The sequence below is a fragment of the Bufo gargarizans genome, chromosome 7, assembly GCF_014858855.1.
Source record: "Bufo gargarizans isolate SCDJY-AF-19 chromosome 7, ASM1485885v1, whole genome shotgun sequence".
NCBI classification, from domain to species: domain Eukaryota; kingdom Metazoa; phylum Chordata; class Amphibia; order Anura; family Bufonidae; genus Bufo; species Bufo gargarizans.
In genome coordinates this window covers 105,715,784-105,737,426 of record NC_058086.1, presented here as the reverse complement: position 1 = coordinate 105,737,426, position 21,643 = coordinate 105,715,784, and the positions used below count along the sequence as shown (strand labels likewise).

The 21,643-nt window shown below is 44.9% G+C and overlaps 1 protein-coding gene across 2 annotated transcripts in view; it reads left to right on the top strand.

The window, feature by feature from the left end:
• The window catches only part of ATF6 (activating transcription factor 6), a 313,452-nt gene that overhangs the window by 201,206 nt on the left and 90,603 nt on the right, over positions 1–21,643 (top strand). For both annotated transcript variants that reach the window (XM_044302165.1, XM_044302164.1), the window contains 3 exons: positions 4–100; positions 3,103–3,164; positions 5,676–5,787. In XM_044302165.1, coding sequence (XP_044158100.1) covers positions 4–100; positions 3,103–3,164; positions 5,676–5,787 — 271 coding nt within the window. The remainder of the gene's footprint in view (positions 1–3; positions 101–3,102; positions 3,165–5,675; positions 5,788–21,643) is intronic.

The window sequence follows — 21,643 nt, the reverse complement described above, 5'->3', positions numbered from 1 at the left end:
TAGGTTAAACCAAGAGCTTCGTGGCTGGGTCCATAGACATGAGGTTGAAAGGACAAAGTCTAGACGAACACTTAGCACCCATAAGGCAAGGGCAGTGCAGGTGAGGTTGTAGAGAACTTTACCTATTTCTTAGGCTTGTCTCACACTCCAAACAGGCTGCTCCAGCATAGAATGCTGGGAATCGACCGGACAAAGACCGATGCATGCAGTGGTATTTGTCCGGCAGATTCTCAGCATATTTGCCAGCTTACTGCCGGACCCCATTATAGTTAATTGGGCCGGACAGCATTCCGTTAGCATCTGGCAATGCTGGATCCGGCAGGCTGCTCCCAAGTCAGAACAGCCTGCCGGACCGTCAAATGCGATTGTGAAGCTGTTATCTCAGTGCTGTCTGCCTTTTTAATATCCACGTGACTGACTAGCCACCTCCAGGTAATATCAGCTTTTACCTCAGTGCTGTCTGCCTTCTTTATATCCACATGACTGACTAGCCACATCCAGGTAATATCAGTCATGTGGATATAAAGAAGGTAGAGAGCACTTAGGTAACAGCTGATATTACCTGGAGGTGGCTAGTCAGTCATGTGGATATAAAGAAGGCAGGCAGCACTGAAGGAACAGCTGATATTACTGGGAGATGGCTAGTCAGTCATGTGGATATGAAGAAGGTAGAGAGCACTGAGGGAACAGCTGATATTACCTGGAGGTGGCTAGTCAGTCATGTGGATATAAAGAAGGCAGTCAGCTCTGAGGTAACAGCTAATATTACCTGGAGGTGGCTAGTCGATCATGTGGATATAAAGAAGGCAGAGAGCACTGAGGGAACAGCTGATATTACCTGAAGGTGGCTAGTCAGTCATGTGGATATGAAGAAGGCAGGCAGCACTGAAGGAACAGCTGATATTACCTGGAGGTGGCTAGTCAGTCATGTGGATATGAAGAAGGCAGGCAGCACTGAAGGAACAGCTGATATTACTGGGAGATGGCTAGTCAGTCATGTGGATATAAAGAAGGCAGAGAGCACTGAGGGAACAGCTGATATTACCTGGATGTGGCTAGTCAGTCATGTGGATATGAAGAAGGCAGGCAGCACTGAAGGAACAGCTGATATAACCTGGAAGTGGCTAGTCAGTCATATGGATATGAAGAAGGCAGGCAGCACTGAAGGAACAGCTGATATTACTGGGAGATGGCTAGTCAGTCATGTGGATATAAAGAAGGCAGAGAGCACTGAGGGAACAGCTGATATGACCTGGATGTGGCTAGCCGATCATGTGGATATGAAGAAGGCAGGCAGCACTGAAGGAACAGCTGATATTACCTGGAAGTGGCTAGTCAGTCATGTGGATATGAAGAAGGCAGGCAGCACTGAAGGAACAGCTGATATTACTGGGAGATGGCTAGTCAGTCATGTGGATATAAAGAAGGCAGAGAGCACTGAGGGAACAGCTGATATTACCTGGAGGTGGCTAGTCAGTCATGTGGATATGAAGAAGGCAGGCAGCACTGAAGGAACAGCTGATATTACTGGGAGATGGCTAGTCAGTCATGTGGATATAAAGAAGGCAGAGAGCACTGAGGGAACAGCTGATATTACCTGGATGTGGATAGTCAGTCATGTGGATATAAAGAAGGCAGTCAGCTCTGAGGTAACAGCTAATATTACCTGGAGGTGGCTAGTCGATCATGTGGATATAAAGAAGGCAGAGAGCACTGAGGGAACAGCTGATATTACCTGAAGGTGGCTAGTCAGTCATGTGGATATGAAGAAGGCAGAGAGCACTGAGGGAACAGCTGATATTACCGGGAGGTGGCTAGTCAGTCATGTGGATATGAAGAAGGCAGAGAGCACTGAGGGAACAGCTGATATTACCGGGAGGTGGCTAGTCAGTCATGTGGATATGAAGAAGGCAGGCAGCACTGAAGGAACAGCTGATATTACCTGGAGGTGGCTAGTCGATCATGTGGATATAAAGAAGGCAGAGAGCACTGAGGGAACAGCTGATATTACCGGGAGGTGGCTAGTCAGTCATGTGGATATGAAGAAGGCAGGCAGCACTGAAGGAACAGCTGATATTACCGGGAGGTGGCTAGCCGATCATGTGGATATGAAGAAGGCAGAGAGCACTGAGGGAACAGCTGATATTACCTGAAGGTGGCTAGTCAGTCATGTGGATATGAAGAAGGCAGAGAGCACTGAGGGAACAGCTGATATTACCGGGAGGTGGCTAGTCAGTCATGTGGATATGAAGAAGGCAGAGAGCACTGAGGGAACAGCTGATATTACCGGGAGGTGGCTAGTCAGTCATGTGGATATGAAGAAGGCAGAGAGCACTGAGGGAACAGCTGATATTACCGGGAGGTGGCTAGCCGATCATGTGGATATAAAGAAGGCAGACAGCACTGAGGTAATAGCTGATATTACCTGGAGGTGGCTAGTCAGTCATCTGGATATGTGAATATGTATTGTTATTATCCATATTGCTTCCTTTGCTGGCTGGATTCATTTTTCCATCACATTATACATTGTTTGTTTCCATGGTTATAGACCACCATGCAGTCTAGCAGTGGTGGTCTTGCTGGCACACTATAGGAAAAAGCACTGGCCTCTCTGGTGGCTGGGACCATGGGACGGTACATAGGGTTGTGCTTTTTCCTATAGGGTGCAAGCACGGCCACCGCTGCTGGATTGCAGAATGGTCGTATCTATGGAAACGAGCAGTGTTTAATTTAATGGAAAAATGAATTCAGCCAGCAAAGGAAGCAATATGGATAGTAACAATAAATTAGTAAGTGCCTTGTATTAACTTTCTCTACATAATAAATGCTATTTGCTGAAGTGAGAAAATGGATCAGCCAGCACTCACCCTGTGCATGCCGCACGGGATAGGAGCAATCTCCACTAATGGTATATATGATGTTTTTTTTATTGCATCAAATCGATGTGTCCTACACATCGATTTGATTTGATGCAATAAAAAAAAACATCATATTATCAAGACACGACTGCTGGGATTTCTTCTATACCATTTGCTGAAGTGAGACAACCCCTTTAAGGTTACTAAATGTATAATTTGATATTTTATATAATTTACATTACAGAAATCAGATGAAAAAGATGGCATACAACTTGTAACCGTGCAATACACAGAGACCAGCTTAAAGTAAGTAAATCTCACTAAGACTGAATTGTGTGATGTTTAAAGGTAATCTGTCAGCTGTATTTGTTTTATATAAATTTAGGCAATGCAATGTAGTAGTATGTAGCATTGAAATGATACCTTTCTGCTGTTTATCCGTGTAGCCAAATGTTCAGAAAGGAGGTTTGTTAGTTATGCTTAATGAGCTTTAAGATGCCGAAGCATTGCGCCGCAATCTGCACCTAAAATAAGCCAAATTTTAGGTGTTTTTTAGCATGGTAAATGATCCCCTAGGTTCTTTTCTGATGACACATTTCATTTAAATCTTTGCTCAGATGAGCTTTGCGGATAGTTTCTGGTCCCTCCAAATGGTGTTCCCTTACAAGCTTAAAAAATACCTGGTAGTAGCAGGGATGTTACAGTTGTCCCAATTCAGCCTCCTCCAGGAGGACAAAAGTTGGCTCTCTAGTGCCACCTATTGGATGGCTACCTGTTAAGTCAATGCCTAACCCTTTAAATCAGCCTTGGAACATGACTTGGGCTATAAGTCATATTCAAAGGCTATTTACTTTTCAGTTTTCCCAGGGATCATCACCTGGTATATAAGACTCACTATGCCAACTCGGCAGTCTTCACAAGGAGAGATTTTATGCCCCCACATAAAGAGGCCTCTCACCCAGCCAACCTGTGCTCTGCACTGAAAAGGGGTTAAAATTTCAAAACTATTGGCTGCTGTTGGGTGACTTTTTATGGGCTTATATCCCAAGTCATATTCAAAGGTCTGTTTAAAGGGAGCCTGGACGAGTTGCTGAGCAGATTATATATAGTTTTATGGGAAATGAGTCACCAAAACCTGTAACATATTCATTCAAATCTCTGCTTTTTCTGAGCCAGTGATTGTCAGCTTTACCTGCACACACATTTATACTGGGAATGCTGTCAATCACTGGAAAGACTGCCCACTTGGCTACTGAGCTCAGAAGGCACAGAGATATTATTGAATAAACTACAGGTTTTGTTGACTTATTTACCATAAAACTATATATCAATCTGCTCAGCTCCTCCTGCTCCATAACTTGTCTGAAGATTGCTATGCATTTTCATGGTAACAGGTTCCCTATATATGGACAGACATTGACTCATAAGGTAGCTATCCATTTGTTGGCGCTACAGAGCTATTTTGTGTTGTCCTGGTTAAAGGGAACCTGTCACATAGAGCATGGTCTCTGAGCTGAAGGCAGCTGATTCAGTATATCTTTTATTTCATTCATTTAAATTCCTGCTTATTCTGGGCTTTGGAGTCAAGTAGGCGGTCCTATCAGTGATTGACAGCCTTCCCTTTATGACTGTGTATACAGAGATAGCTGTCAATCACTGATTGGACCGCCTCCCTGGCTTCACAGCTCAGAATGACCAGGAATATAAATGAATGAAATAGAAGTTTTACTGAATCTTTTACCATAAAACTATATATCAATCTGCTCAGCTCCTCCTGCTCTAACCTGCTGCTTGTAAATTACTGTTCATGGTGACTGGTTTTCCTGGAGCTTCCCATAGATGTGATTGATTGCTGGTGGAAACACCTCTATTTATCAAGTGCACTACTTTTGATGAATTTCTCCAGCTGTGTACCAAGGATATACTACTGACGACAGTAAATAGAGGAGAGTGATGAAACCCACTGAGGGTTCTAAGGATGGAGCTTCATTCATAAAAAGTATAATCCATTCCCTACTGGTTTGGATGTGGCCATAGTGCTTTCTCTGTTTTTGCTGTTAACCTCTGTCACATATCAGTACACAGCTGTAATATTCCAATAGAAGACAACAAATGTGATGTTTCGGGCTTATATTAGAAGCTTTTTTTCAAGCCAGACCATGGGCGCACTCATCTCTCAGTGTGGAGAAGCAGCTCCCAGCATTACACAGCCATATTGAAGGTTTATGCCATGGGAGAACAGAAGGTTTGTGTCATGGGAGAACAGATTCCAACTATATGGAACTTTTTATACCCTAGTTTAGAGAAATAGCTTAGCACTCAGCATATTAAGGTCTGATATTTTACGCCAGTTTTTTTTGACTAGAAAAATGGCAACTATAAAATATGTGACTTTTTAGTTATTTCCCACACCCTCACCACTTTTCGAAAAAGTGGGTGGGAGTAGGAAGACCACTGATGGAAGCTCAACATCCCGACTAATGTACCAACATGTGCACCAGAAAACTTGCAGTCATTACACCAGAAATCAACTTCAGCGCCTTGTGCACGAACAGTAGAAGATGAGACAAATGTATTAAGAGACATGAGACTCGTAATAAATTGGTCTGATGTTCCACCAGGGGCATTTAGTAAGACTGGCGTGTGAAATGCTGGGCTTTAATAAATTACCCACATTATGTTTATAAGAATAATAACAGTCCATTATGCACATTGTAAATTTGCTGGAACTTGATTAGCTTGTTTCCAAGATTTGTTTAGCTTTTGATGAGTAGTGTGATCAGCAAACATTTACTGTCTTCGTTCTTTGCTTCCTAGGAACTCTGTAAATGAGTTACAGATATATTATTCTTCACCAAGAAGCTATCAAGAGTTTTTGGAAGCTATCCGTAGAAGGAGTGACACATTTTATATTGTTTCTTTTCGTAGGGTAAGTAGGAAATTTAAAAGAGGTGCCCTTTACAAAGAAATGTGTAATGCATTTCATGAAAACTTTTTTTCCAGTTCATCCCTCATGACAGCACAACAGGAGGATGCTCCCCTTTGACCTTCTTGGGACAGGAAACAGAGAGGTTAAAAAGGTCCCTCCCACCTCCACTCACCAATGTTCTTCCTGTCCTGTTCCTGGAAGGGCGCAAAGATATTCCCTGTTCTAGGATTGAAGAGTGAACTTTTAGGGCCTAAGGCTGGCACTAGGTTCGAGGGGAGTCAGGCTTCCCCTTCCAGGTCTCGAATAGCCTTGCTAAAACCTCTTGGGGTAGAGGTCCCTTGGCAGCCCGAAACCCACCTGGCGGTGCATGGCTTGCTGCCTGACTCTGTGGAGTCTAAGCCTATAGGTGGGTTCTTTGATGGCCTGGGTTCAATCCTTGGGTTCGTCCTCATCCTTCCTACCCAATAAGTGGCCGTGCCAGTACCTCTTATGCGGAGGTCCCCTGGCTTGCTCCTAACACTGATGAAGTCAGTAATGCATCTGGTGGTTACCTCACTATGGATGGCTATGGGTTTATGGAGTTTAGATCCGCAGTTCCTAACCCTGCCTCTGTTCATGTGGAGTTCAGCAGGATCACACTTCAGTGTGCCTGAAAAAGTCATCAGCTGGAAAGGGGCCTTTTCTCCTCTCCTTCCCCACGCTCTGTATGCAGGTGTTGGCAGAAGCTGCGTGACAATATTGGTGCTTGCTTTAGCGGCACATACTCCAAGATTGGTAAGTAAGCCAGGCAAACTACTTGTCAGATAAGTAAACCAGACCTGTGGTTAACCAACTGGATTGCCTCAACAGTTCTAATTACTTTAATTATGAACCCAAGTGTAAATCTAAATAGGAACTCAAACAATAGTAGCATCACCTGTTTGTGGACTGAATGTGGAGTTAAAATTTTCAGGCTGCATTCAATTGACAAGGTCGAGGACGTAAATCTTTAATGTCTAGCAACCTGGCTTAGTTTGACTTGTTTCCTTTATCTAGGAATAATTATACTGTGCCTGGTCCCAGCGTGCCGCCTCACAGCTTCTGTGCCCGGCTTGTTGCCTCTGTGCATGGCCTGCTGCCTTTGGCCTCTGTGCATGGCCTGCTGCCTCTGGCCTCTGTGCTTGGCCTGCTGCCTCTGGCCTCTGTGCTTGGCCTGCAGCCTCTGGCCTCTGTGCATGGCCTGCTGCCACCGGCCTCTGTGCATGGCCTGCTGCCACCGGCCTCTGTGCATGGTCTGCTGCCACCGGCCTCTGTGCATGGCCTGCTGCCACCGGCCTCTGTGCATGGCCTGCTGCCACCGGCCTCTGTGCATGGCCTGCTGCCACCGGCCTCTGTGCATGGCCTGCTGCCACCGGCCTCTGTGCATGGCCTGCTGCCACCGGCCTCTGTGCATGGCCTGCTGCCACCGGCCTCTGTGCATGGCCTGCTGCCACCGGCCTCTGTGCATGGCCTGCTGCCACCGGCCTCTGTGCATGGCCTGCTGCCACCGGCCTCTGTGCATGGCCTGCTGCCACCGGCCTCTGTGCATGGCCTGCTGCCACCGGCCTCTGTGCATGGCCTGCTGCCACCGGCCTCTGTGCATGGCCTGCTGCCACCGGCCTCTGGGCATGGCCTGCTGCCACCGGCCTCTGGGCATGGCCTGCTGCCACCGGCCTCTGGGCATGGCCTGCTGCCACCGGCCTCTGCGCATGGCCTGCTGCCACCTGCCTCTGCGCATGGCCTACAAAACGGCAATAGACTGTGCTTTCCTTTGTCCACATTCACACTTACAGCCATGCTCACACATATAGCTGCAGCTATGTAAGGCCTCATGCACACGACAGTGTTTTTTCTGACAGGGTAAAAAAAGGAAGGTTAATGAAAAGTGTAATTTTATTGCACCATGGTCTTGTAGAAAAAAAACGGACGCGGACACGGATGACATACCAGTTGTGCATCCGTTTTTGCATCCTTTTTTTTTGACGGACCCATTGACTTGAATGGGTCCGTCCTCCGTTTTCCACTGCCAAGAATAGGACAGGTTATTTTTTTTGATGGACTGGAATCACGGATGCAGAGAAAAAACTGAGGACTATCAGTTTTTTTTTCACAGCTCTATAGAAATGAATGGGACCTCTGCTAAACTGTGAAAAATGACGGAACCGACGCGGATGCACACAACGGTCGTGTGCATGAGGCCTAAGCTGCACAAGTCCTGTAACCTTTTGCCACTCCTCAGTCCCTGTGTCTCCTGGCTAGTGCCATGTAAAGATCTTGCAAAACCCTTAAGACTGCTTCTGACCTTGAAGCTATGTGGGCAGGCGGGTTCTCGGCTGGCCTGGTTTCATCCTGGTATGGGATCCCAAGCTTGTCCTGGACCGGTATGAAGTTAATGGTACAGTTTGGTTACCTCATCGTTGATGTCCATGCCTGCTGTGTGCCAGTGCTGTCAGCTTGGCTCTGTTTCTTACATATACCTTGTAGACATCCAGAGTTAGTTGTTTATCAGATTATAACAATTAGGTTTTGGGAACGAACTGCAATAGGGGTCTACGGTGAATATTTACGCAGTGTAGTGGTTATTTTGGATGTTACAATATTTTATCTGGTTTTAGAGCGAGTCTGTAGACTAGGCTTAGAGGTAAAGGGTATCCTTTTTGTGACCGATGTCTAATAAGACAATTTATTCTTCCTCTAATTAAGCATTTAAGTCTAGAGATATTTTAGAGATACAACTGGGTTCACAAATTCTGTCATCAAGATTTAGTTTTTTGACAGAATCAAAAAGTGTGTGTCTCAGGTTTATTCCTCATTCTATGAAATGGTATTTTTTTCCAATGATAAATATCTGAGATATGTTGTCCTCAGACTTGGTCCCCCCTAAATTATAATTTGGTACGTCTCCTGTTGTGCTGTGCTGAGGGATGAACTGGAAACTAGGAATTAGATTTACCAGTAATTCGCTTTCCAGAGATTCCCTCATGACAGCACCCGTACATTCCCTCCCTTACTAACTGCTATGTAAATATTGCATATAAGATTTCTGATGATTTTAATGAATATGTTGCACCCATCCTGGTGTAGTAGTCTGGAAAAACACTGGTGAGTGGAGGTGGGAGAGACCTTTTTAACCTCTGTTTCCTGTCCCAAGAAGGTCAAAGGGGAGCATTCTCCTCTTGTGCTGTCATGATGAAATCTCTGGAAAGTGAATTACCGGTAAGTCTAATTCCTATTATTTTGCATTCATTTTGTATTGGGATAGCAGCTTGCATCAAACTTGTTTAACAGTTTCCCTGCCAAGGACATATCTCATACATTCTTGCATGTTGCATTTTATTAGCCAGGGACACAGCTCATACGCCCCTGCTATTGATGGCTGGATCTGAATATATGAATGCATATATATGCAGCTCTGTCTCCCAACCCAGTTTCTAAAATCTATATGTGTAATGATCCTAGTCTTGTGTTAAAGGGGCCAGAGGAGGATGTGATGACAAGCTACACAGAAGAGAGGCAGATTATTTTTCCCTGTGTAACTGTACATGACCCTTGGAGGAAGGTAACATGGACTTTTGTGCATGTTATCAATTCCTCTTCCTCCATCAATAAGAGAACATATACTGTGTTTGTCCCATGCAGGTGTTTTTTTTTTCCAGAAAAGGACTGCTCTGTCCCTCCCATGCAGGTACCCCCCCTTCCCCCCAGAAAAGGAGTGTGAAGATGAGCACTGGTCATTAGAGATGAGCGAACTTCTGTTTTAAGTTCGGCGTCTAAAGTTCGGCTTCCGGTTAGCGGAGAATCCCGATCTGGAACCGGATATGGATTCCGACTTCCGTTGTGGTCCGTGGTAGCGGAATCAATAATCGGCCATTATTGATTCCGCTACCACGGACCACAACGGAAGTCGGAACCCATATCCGGTTCCAGATCGGGATTCTCCGCTAACCGGAAGCCGAACTTTAGACGCCGAACTTAAAACAGAAGTTCGCTCATCTCTACTGGTCATCTATTCACCCCTCTGGGCCTTATTAGGCCATTTATTGAAACCATGACCTAGATGTTTACCAGTGTCCTGATCACAGCTCCAAATAATGCGCACCAAACGAAGTTTACATTTTACACTGTCCTTCCTGTCCATACTCAATCTACAGTAAAATATACAGACCACTTCTCTAACAATACTCATTACATGCTACTTAAATGGCGATAATGATTCTCGCTAGAGAAAAATATATAATATATAGTATTTCTGACAGATGGAAAATATTTTTACTCAGTGACTGTCACCATAAATACCTGTTTTAAAGTACTGTAGTGAAAAAAAAATCTGCTGTTTTTCAGACAGCTGTAATACAGGGGCGGGGCTTTTTTTGCGTCCTCCCATGGTTCATCAGAACCAGAGTTATGGCACTCTAGCTCAATTTCTGATGAACTGCAGGAGGTTTGGGTGTTCTGCCCATAATATACGAGTAATAAAGCACCCATATTATACCTGTCTGAAAGTGGCCTTAGTTCGAGCATTATATTTGGGTTTAGGGTACTTTCACACTAGCAGCACGGAACTCCGGCAGGCTGTTCCGGCGGGTGAACAGCCTGTCGGATCCGTCCTGTTGCTAGTGCACGCATGCCCTCGGACTACCGCTCCGGCCCCATTGACTATAATACCTGCTGGGTTCCATTTGTTGGGCTGGCAGGGCCTTAGGATCCGGTGGTAGTCCGGGGATGCTACAGGGCTCTTGCGGCAGGTGCGTGTGCGCTCCTTAATATGAGTGAGGCCACGCAGGAACACATTGATATGGAAACAGCCCCATGGTGGGGTGTTGTATTCCGCCGCATGTGGTCGGGACAGTGTGGATCGGGTCTTCCGAGCGCCAGTTTTCCTGTACATGTGGTCCAGAGGAGGAGGAGACATTGCGAGAACTGACATCACTTCCGGTGAGATGTGCGTTTCACGTGACGCACTTTCGGTTAAGGAAGCTGGATGTGCGTTCCACAGGCACGGGGAAGAGGCAGGAGCAGTCAAAAGGAGGTCAGGATGCCGGGAGATGCCGGTGCGCATATATATATATATATATATATATATATATATATATATATACACACACACACTGGATATCTTCTCTGCTGTTCCTCCTTTTACATTAAAATCCTCTAGGTGAGGAGTTCTATCCCTCCACATCAGGGCTATATTTGAGCTATATAACAAAATAATAGCAAAGACAGATGCACTCTGTGGTCTTACTAAACCCTCAAACTGCTTTTAAAATTGAGAGATTAGTCAACATGTCCTACATGTCTAAGCCCGGGCACCACGCCAAGGTTTCTCAAGTAGCCCGGGACCTAACACTCTCCTACCTGAGCTGTATGGGCAATACCAGGAGCCAGTGGGCAAATTACAGGAGCATGAGGCCGACTCACAAACAACTCACCAGTTACCTCCAGCATGTAACCATGCTTGCAATGGGAGGAGGGAGGAGTCTGCGAGTCCCACTCAAGACTGGCTGATATGGCCCAGGCCTCACAGGTGCACCTAAATGTGGCCTGTAGATGGAAAACAGGCACATTTACCGCAGCGTGCACCTGTCTTTGCTATGATTTTGTTATATTGTTATATTGATTATCACATCCACATAATTGCTACCTTGTGTAGGATGTCTATTGTGGTACTTGTGGTTCGCTGCGGGCATCCTCCACCGTATGCATATTTGCTGGGGATCGCCATTAGCAACGGGCCACAAGTGCAGGATTTGCTCATATACATATATATATATATATATATATATATATATATATATATATATATATACACGACTGCATGTGGTTTTGAGCACCTCCTGCTAATACCACGCCATTCTTTTCAGTTTGTGTATATATAGAGATTCTTGGAGGTGTATAAACTCCAATTTAAATGTGCCTGTTTTCCATCTACAGGCCACATTTAGGTGCACCTGTGAGGCCTGGGCCATATCAGCCAGTCTTGAGTGGGACTCGCAGACTTCTCCCTCCTCCCATTGCAAGCATGGTTACATGCTGGAGGTAACTGGTGAGTTGTTTGTGAGTCGGCCTCATGCTCCTATATTTGAGATACCTCATTATTATGCCATACAACCAACCCGGCTTTGAGAGATGGAGGAAAAGAGACCAGATCCGGCAGAAGGAGAAATCCTGGCGTCGGTATTTGGCTGATTTGGAGTGGGTAAGTGCCCAACATTTGATATGAAATATACAGCAGTGTATAGAAAAGACAGTCACATATCAGATCAGAGGTGAAAGTCTCCCTAAGGTCTTATAAGCGCCAAAAGAAGTCTGTAGAGGACTGGGGTTCTGAAGTGGATTCCTCAGCAGATAGTGAGGAAGCTTTAGAAGCAGACGTCTCAGAAAATTCCCCCTGATTGGGGAAATCCCTCAATCAATCAGTTTGCCACCAGAAAGAACAGGAAGGTAAAAAAAAATGTTCTCTCAACCCTAGAAAATTCCCAGATGGGGTGGATGCCTTTCTTCAGAAATGGGACTATCCCTTAGGTTACACCAGGCATGTCCAAACTGCGGCCCTCCAGCTGTTCCAAAACTACAACGCCCAGCATGCCTGGATAGCTTACAGCTATTAGGGCATGCTGGGAGTTGTAGTTTTGCGACAGCTGGAGGGCCGCAGTTTGGACATGCCTGGGTTACACCTTTCCCCATTACAGCTGATTCCTATAGCCCTCAAAAAGATCACGGACGAGGGTGCGAGAATAATCATGATTTCCCCCTTCAGGACAAGGAGGGCATTGTTTTCTCTCCTAAGGTCCGTCAGTCTAGGATCCTCCTGGAAGTCCCGGACCTTCTGGTACAGGGCCCAGTATGTCATCCAGATTTCAGGGGTCTGCACCTTATGGCCTGGAATTTGAGAGGTCATTACTTGGTCATTACTAATTAGTCATGGATTTTCAAAAGCCCTAGTATCTACTTTACTTATACTTTGTCACTGCTTTCCTACTTTTATCTACACTAGAGTTTGGAAGAAATTCCTAACCTTTGCAGGGATAGAGGCAGGTTCTTTGCCCTGTGAATTTTCTATTGTTCAGATCCTAGAGTTTCTCCAGAGGGGGTTATCTATGTGGTTAGCTAAGAGCACCCTTAAAGTACAGGTTTTGGCCCTTTCTGCCCTCGGGGGGGGGGGGGGGGAGAACTTTGCCATTGACCCTTGGATAGTAAGATTCTTCTAGGCTATAGATAGAATTGTTCCGGTGAGAGGTCCTAGGTTCCCCCCCTGGGATTTAAACCTAGTGTTAAATGCCTTAACTAGGGAAACTTTTGAGCCTTTGGCGTCTTGTTCAGTGAAGTTTCTTACCTTTTTAAGCTAGTCCTGTTGGTAGCACTAACATCTGCTAGAAGAGTTAGCGAGATTCTGTTTATTCTAGAAGGACAGGGTTATTCTTAGACTAGACCCAAATTTTGTACCAAAAGTTCCATCCAAGTGTAACAGACTCCAAGAAATAGTCCTTCCGTCCTTCTTTGCTGATCCCAAGAACCAAGAAGAAAGGGTCTTTCACTGCCTAGATGTGAGGAGAAGTCTTATGCATTATCTATTGGTGACCAAAGTTTGGAGGAAGTCCACTGCTTTATTTGTTCATTTTTTGGCATTAGGGTTAAGATGGCCTCAAAAAGTTCCATAGCCAGATTGATTAGTACAGTTATTTCTCTGGTTTAATCCACATTCCACTTGTGCAGTTTCTACCTCTTGGGCTTAGAGGGCTAATGTTTCTATTGAACAAATGTGTAGGGCTGCCACGTGTTCTTCTCCTTCTACCATCATTATCGGCTTCAGCTTAATCCGGTCTTCTGTTTGGGAAGAAGGTTCTGAAAGTTGTTTCCCACCCTTAAGGAAGGGGGCTCTCTGTAATCTCTCTCTGTGGTGCTGTCGTGGGGGAAGGGAAAAATGATGATTACACTCACCGGTAATTGGATTTTCCAGACCCCAAGACAGCACCCTTCCTTATTTTACATAGATGGTTCCGTAAAAATGGAACAGATACGGAAGACATACTGATGCATTCATTTTTTTTGCTGAACCATTTTGCGGAAAGTGACTTGTGGGCAATAATAGGACATGTTCTATCTGAACGGAAATACAGAAACTGAATGCATACGGAGTACCTTACATTGTTTTTGCGGACCCATTGAAGTTAATGGTTCTGCATACGGACTGCAAACGGAACACAAAAACGGAAAGGAAACGGAAAAAAAAAACTGTTTGTGTGCAAGAATCCTAAGGGTAGCTTTACCAGGACAGCTTTCCAACACTTGTGAAAGTAAAATTTGCCTGTGAGACAGTGACATATCATTCCTGCCTATATAGGCAAAGTTGACATTCAGGCACCTGGGAAAGCTGGGTAGCACTTTCTGTTCAGTCCAGCTCTTTCCCAAACTTACTGTTTTGACATGCTAATTCATTTGTTCCCCAGCCAAAGATGGGTTTGGCTTGAAAGAAGGAGGCACTACTACTTTACTTAGCAGGATATGCTTTTTTTTCTTGATTTTCTTATTTTTCATGGGTTAGAGGTGCTTTAAAAAAAATGTTATGCAAAAGGGTGTTTGTTACTTTGAATGTGGTCGCTGATCTGCATGTAGCATGGTACAGTATGGCGAAGAAGCTGAGCATATTGAAGAGGACCTTTTCATTTAATTTTTGTTTTTGTTTAATTAACTGTTAGCATGAGACCTCACCATCTGCCATGTGAGTTTACACAGGTTGTTGTGTTAGGCTCCATTCAGACATCCGTAGTGCATTGCAGATACGCAATACACCCGGCAGGCACCCCCATAGAAATTTCGGACAAGAATAGGACATGCTCTATTTTCTTGCGGAGCTGCACGGACCGGAAGATCTCAGCATCCATTCCATCCCCATAGAGAATGAATGGGTCCGCACCCGTTCTGCACAATTGCGAAATGGATGCGGACCACACTTGCGGACAGCTGAATGGAGCCTAAGCAGTCTACGTGCTCCCCTCTGCCAATGCTTCAGTTGCCTGTGACATTGTTCACACTGTGACCAGCAGACTCCAGACAAAACACCCCCAAGCCCTCTTTTTGATCTCTGGAGACTTAATCATGTGTCCCTGTTTGTCTTCCATTCTTCCCACCTTCACTCAGTATGTTAACTGCCACACCAGAGACAATAAAACGCTGGACCTACTGTATGCTAATACTAAACAGGCATACAGCTCCTCACCTCTCCCTCCCCTGGGGACTCGGACCACTATCTGGTTTAGCTTCAGCCTGTATACCGACCCCTTGTATGCAGAGAAACAGCTGTGAGGCGCACAGTGAGAGGATGGTCTAAGGGGACTGAAGACACTCTGAGGGACTGTTTCAGCTGCACTGCGTGGGATGAGCTCTGTGCTCCTCATGGGGAGGACATCGACAACTTCTGCATCACAGACTACATCAACTTCTGTGTGGACAGCACCGTGCCAACCATGAAGGTACAGTGTTTTTCCCTTACGCCCATGACAGCATCCTTGAGAGACCGCCTCCTTCCAGGACAGGAAACTTTCGTGGAGAGCACTTAAGGAGGGATACCTCCCTCATACCACCAGTTTTTCTGTTTCCTGTCCTATGGATAGGACGTTTTGTGTAGAGCTGAATTTGGCTGCAGGAGCCCCGCTGTAACTTTGTTTCAGGGGTTACCTGGTGCAGCATAAGTCTCCTCTAGGAGCCGCCTGCTAAGTCTGGGGTTCATCCCTCTGGGTCCTGGATTTTCATCGGGTTGGTGTTCCCGGGCAGTCCCAGCATAACCGGGAGGGGATGCTGACACACCAAATCCTCCTGGCGGTGTTCAGGAGGTCTTGGGCCTTTACTCTGCCTTCTTCCCTTTCTCAACACTAACAGAGGCAGGGAAGGTGGGGTTTGAGTTATTCACATGCACTGTGCACGAACAGGAGGGTGTAACACGCAACTTCCTGTACTTGGAACGCACGCGGTGTGCATTCCGGAAGTAGGAAGAGAAACTCCTACTGAGGCCGCATGGGTGCATCGGCAGGGACCCGACCTCTGGGTATTTAAACCCTTCAGTGCTGGTCAGAGGGAGCCCAGCCAGCCTATGATCCTCAGTGGATTCTTCTTGTGAAACTATCAATCCTGTTCCACTATCATGTATGATGACTACCCAGGAGGGTCATGATCCTAGACCGGTATTCCTGGTGGGGTCAATCCCAAAATTTTTATGTTATCTGACCAGATTTAATGGGGGTTATTCTCTTATTTTATTTGTAGAATATCAAAGAGGTCCCCAGTAAAGCTACTACTAAATCCAAAGGGAGGGAATGTGCTGTGTGCAAGAAAAAGCTCACTCCTTCTTGATCTAAGTTGCTTTGTCAGCATTGCATGAACATAGTCGTAGAAGAGGAATCCCCATCTTTACTTCAAAGATATTGTCAAATCTGAAGTTTCTGATTCAATGAAAATGTTTAAGAAATGCATCCCTTCCTCAGCCTCGGGCAAACAGGATCATCTTCAGATGAAGACGCCACGAGTTCCCCTGAGGACACGGAATCCTTGCCGTAAGCCATTAGAGCTACTATGAAAGTAGATGTACCTAGAGAGCCAAAGTCTGTCCAGGATATAATGGTTGGTGACCTGGGGTACAAAAAATCGAGTGTTTTCTTTAAATTAAAACATAAAATACTTAATTCAGAGAGAATGTAATAAGCCTGACAAGAAATTCTTTATTCTTAAGAATTTCAAAAGAAAATACCCCTTTGATGAGGGTGAGTCCTCGTGTTAATAAACTAGACGTCCCTATTGCCAAAATGTCAAAAAGGCCAGCTGCCCTATCCAATTTGGCGAGAAGAGCTGTTTGGCTTAAAGGCTGATCGGGTGACGCCGGTTCAAAGAATAAACTTTTCTCTATCCCATGTCAAGGAGATTATCTCTTTGAGCCTGTATTGGATGACCTTTTAGAAAAGGTTTCTGATAACATAAGCGTTTCCCTGTTTCCAGCCCTCAAAAAGACATATTACAATACAGACAGAAGGCAGAATTTTTGACAGGAAAGCAAAAATAGAAGAAATAAATGATTCCCCAACTTACAGTCTGCCTCTAGACCCAAGGACAGTCAGCAATGACAGTTTCTGTCCAGTAGGGGGAAGACTTTTTCTCTTTTTTCAGGCATAGAAAGAGATCTCGTTAAGCCTGTGGATTTTAGACATCATAAGACTGGTTTCATCTGGAGTTTGCCACCCCCCCACCTACCAGAAAGATTAAGAATTACAAATCTTACAATTCTGCAAGAAACCTGGCTTTAAGACAATAAATCTTTTTAATATAAAAAAGCATCCTGGTTCCTGTTCCAGATTCAGAAAGGGGCAGGGGTTTTTATTCATCCCTTTTTCTGGTACCCGAACCGGACAGGTTATGCAGGATGATCATAAATCTAAGGGATCTAAATAATTTCCTGAAATACAAAAAAAATTGAATGGAGTCTGTCCAGTCCACAATAAAGCATCTTCTCTGCCGTTCCTCCTTATACTAACATCCTGGAAGACAGAGTACTTATTAAGCCAGATCCCTCTTTTTTTACCTAAAGTATTCTCTATATTTCATAGGACCCTTCCTTCCTTGTGTCAGGACCCAAAGAATGTGAAAGAGAGGGGCTCCACTGTCTAGATGTCAAAAGATGCCTATCAGAATATTTGATATGGAGAAAATCCTCTAGGCTTTTCATACAGTTTTGTGGTATAAACAGGGGTGATAAAGTTTCTTCTAGAACACTGTCTAGATGGATAGTAGGGGCCATCTCCTTAGCTTATTCTTCAGCAGGGGAATCCCCTTCTTTCAGATTTGGTGCTCATTCAACCAGATTCATTTCTACTACTTGAGCAAATTTTTAGAGCTGCTACCTGGAAGTCTCCATGTACTTTCTTTCACCACTACAGATTAGATTTAGACTCTATGGAGCAGTTCTCTTTTGGCAGAAAAGTTCTACAGGCAGTGGTCCCCCCCCCCCTCCCCCCCCAAAGCCAGGTACTATTCTAGTCGTCTCTCAAGGGTGCCGTCATGAGCGTAAGGGAAATTTATAAAAAAAAATATATAATATATATATATATATATATATATATATATATATTTTACAAACAAAAATAAAGGGATAACAAGTTTTCGGAATTAACTGGTGGTATGGGGGAGGTATCCCTCCTTACGTGCTCTACACGAAAGTTTCCGGATTCCTGTCCCGGAAGGAGGCGGTCTCTCAAGGGTGCTGTCATGGGCTTACGGAAAAGTGATTGCCGGTAAGTAATCTTAAATTTCTAATAATAAGCCTTGCATGAACCCAGAAATGAAGGCTCTCTTCAAGGAAAAGAAAAGAGCCTTTAAATCTAGAAACAAGCAGGAGCTTAAAACTCTGCAGAAGGAGCTGAGAAGGAAGATCAGAGAGGGGAAAACCATCTACAGGAAGTAGATTGAGGACCAGCTGCAGCGGGGTCTGGAAAAGCCTGAAAACCATCTTAGGTCACAAACCGGGTCAAATCCAGACTGCAGGTGACTTGGGGTGGGTTAATGAGTTGAACCAGTTCTTCAATAGGTTTGACCAGATAATCAACCCTTCCCCCACATGCCCACCTTGTCCTTCACCACACTCCAGGTGAGCAAGGAACTAAAGAAGATCAAGGTGCGTAAAAGCTGCAGGACCAGACGGCATCCGCTCCAGGCTCCTGAAGTGCTGCTCAGACCAACTGTGTGGCATTAAGGGTCACATGTTCAACATGAGCCTGAGGCTGGGGAAGGTAACACAGCTGTAGAAGACCTCCTGTGTGGTACCAGTGCCTAAGACCTCAAACCCGAAAGACCTCAGCAGCTGCAGCCGGTAGCACGGACCTCACACTTGATGAAGACCCTCGAAAGGCTGGTTCTCAACCATCTTCGCCCCCTGGTGAGGTCTTCATTGGATCCACTGCAGTTTGCCTACGAGCCTGGCATCGGGGTGGATGATGCCATCATCTAGCTCCTACACCGAGCTCTAACTCATCTAGAGAGGCCTGGAAGCACTGTGAGGATCATGTTTTTTTATTTCTCCAGTGCTTGTAGCACCATCCAACCTGGACTTCTGAGGGACAAGCTGGAGATGGCAGGAGTGGACCACCACATGTCACATTGGATACTTGACTACCTCACAGAACACCCACAGTTTGTTAAATCTCAGGGTTGTGTCTCTGACAAGCTGTTCTGCAGTACAGGGGCACCGCAGGGAACTGTGCTGGCACCGTTCCTCTTCACCCTCTACACTGCAGACTTCTCCATCAACTCCCCAGGCTGCCACCTACAGAAGTTCTCTCATGACTGTGCTATAGTCAGCCTTATCACAGGTGAGGATGACTCAGAATACAGACAGGGGACACAGGATTTTGTGGACTGATGTCAGCGAAACCAGCTCCAGATCAGTGCGGCCAAACAAAGGAGCTGGTGATGGATTTCCATAGACAAAGGCCCGCTGCTTTGGTTGCTGTGAACATACAGGGAACAGACATTGAGGTGGTGGACTCTTATAAGTACCTGGGTGTTCACCTGAACAACAAACTGGACTGGAGCCATAACACTGATTTCCAAAAGGGTCAGAGCAGAGGAGACTGTTGAGGAGACTGAGGTCTCTGGAGTGCAGGGGAGGCTCCTAAAGACCTTCTTTGACTCAGTGCTGCAATCAGCCATAATCTATGGTTTGGTTTGGTTTGTTGGGGTAGCAGCTTATCTGTGGCTAAGAGACAGAGAATGGATAAGCTCATTAAGAAGGCCAGCTCTGTTCTAGGTTGTCCCTTTGATCCAGTGCAGAAGGTGGGTGACAGAAGAACTCTAGCAAAATTAACACCGTTAGACAATGTCTCCCACCCCGTGCATGAAGCTGTTGTGGAGCTGGAGAGCTCGTTCAGTGACAGACTGCTGTATCCTAGATGCACGAAGGAACGTTTTCATAGGTCCTTCCTCCCAGCAGCAGTTCGGATTTGTAACTGCCACTGTTCCCAAAAACCCAGTAGTTAATATTTAAAGTATATTCCATATTATTTTTTTCTTGTATTTTTACTCTTTAATTTCGAATTAATTTTATTTTTGCGCCTTATTTTTGTTGTGAATGTGATTGCTGCTGTTATGCCAAAATTTCCCCACTGAGGGCCAATAAAGGGATTTTCTTCTTCTTTTTAAATTCAATTCAATTCCTTGCGGGGTACCCCTGCTGATGCTGCTACCCTGCCTGTTTTTTTCTAATATCGCTCATACGCCCACTGTGCCCCTCTGCAGTTTTCCCGCTCAGTATGTTAATCCTGGGCATCGGTACAGGCAGGAGGAGATGCCAGGGTTTCTCTATGGGCGTCTCCCTGGCTGTGCCGAGGTCCAATCACAACAGAGAGCGTCAGAAGATGCCCATTGAGAAACCCTGGGTGTACGAGCGATATTTGAAAAAAACAAGGAAAGGTATTTAATTAAACTAAAAAAAAACATGAAAGGTCCTCTTTAAGGTGTTAATTTTGTTGAAAAAGGGCGGTCCTATCATTCACTAAGTAGGACCACCCACTTGACTCCCAAGCATAGAAAGAAAAAGAAAATTAAATGAATAAATTGCAACTTTTAGGGTAAATGCACATGATTAGGATTGCGTGCAGATTTTCAGTGCAGATTTGCATGCGGAAAATCCGCACCGTAGGTCATGTACATTGTATCCTATGAGAATTTTAAATTACCCCCAAGCAGCTGGTCCTGCAGTAGCTCTATCACCAGATGTCTGCGCCAGAGCTACAACTCCATACATTGGCCCTGATTTACTAATCTTAACCACTTCACATCCGCTGAATGGACGTTCTGGAATGTGCAGCTGCCGAGCGGGGGGCCAGTTGTCAGTGACAGCAAGACAACCCAGAGAGAAGGCAGGGACAGTTCCCAGGTGTCCCTGCCTTCTAGATCGCTGTATACACACGCTCAACGAGTGCTGTGTATACAGATCAGGCACTATGTCTGTCCCAGCCTGGTGTTCATGTGACCACCAGGGCCGGGAGAATGCAGGAGCTGTCGGGTCTTACATAGACTTTGATCCGCCCTGCACTGAGGCTGTACAGTGTTGTATTCTGCTGTACAGCCTCTCTGGGGGCTGTATTTCCCCTGTAACTGAGGCTACTATGTCAGCCCCAGTTACAGGAGAAATCAATAGTGAAAAAAAAAGTGAAGTTAAATATCTCGCAGAGGTCTTGTATGACCTTATGGGGGATGCAATGTGTAAATAAAAAAAATAAAGTGTTTAAATTTTTTTTTTTTTTTTAAAAGGTTTCACATGTAAAAAAAATACAATTCCCCAACTAAGCAATTTAAAAAAATGTTAAAATAGACATATTTGGTATTGCCACGTCCGTAACGACCGGCTCTATAAATATATCACATGATTCACCCCGTCCGATAAACACCATTGAAAAAAAACTGTGTCAAAAAAGCCATTTTTGTCATCTTACATCACAAAAAGTGCAACTCCCAAGTGATCAAAAAGGCGTATATCCCACAAAATTGTACCAATAAAACCATCACATCAGCCTGCAAAATATTTGCCCTTACATAAGAAAATCACAAAAAAAAATTAAAACTATAGCTCTCAGAACATTTAGCCATTAAAACATTTTCTTGTTTCAAAAATGCTATTATTGTGTTAAAGTGAAATAAATTTTAAAAAGTATACATATTGGGTATCGCCGTTTCCGTAACAACCCGTTCTATAAAAATATCACATGACCTAACCCCTCAGGTGAACACCGTAAAAATAAAAACAGTGCCAAAAAAAGCAATTTTTTGTCACCTTACATCACAAAAATTGGAACACCAA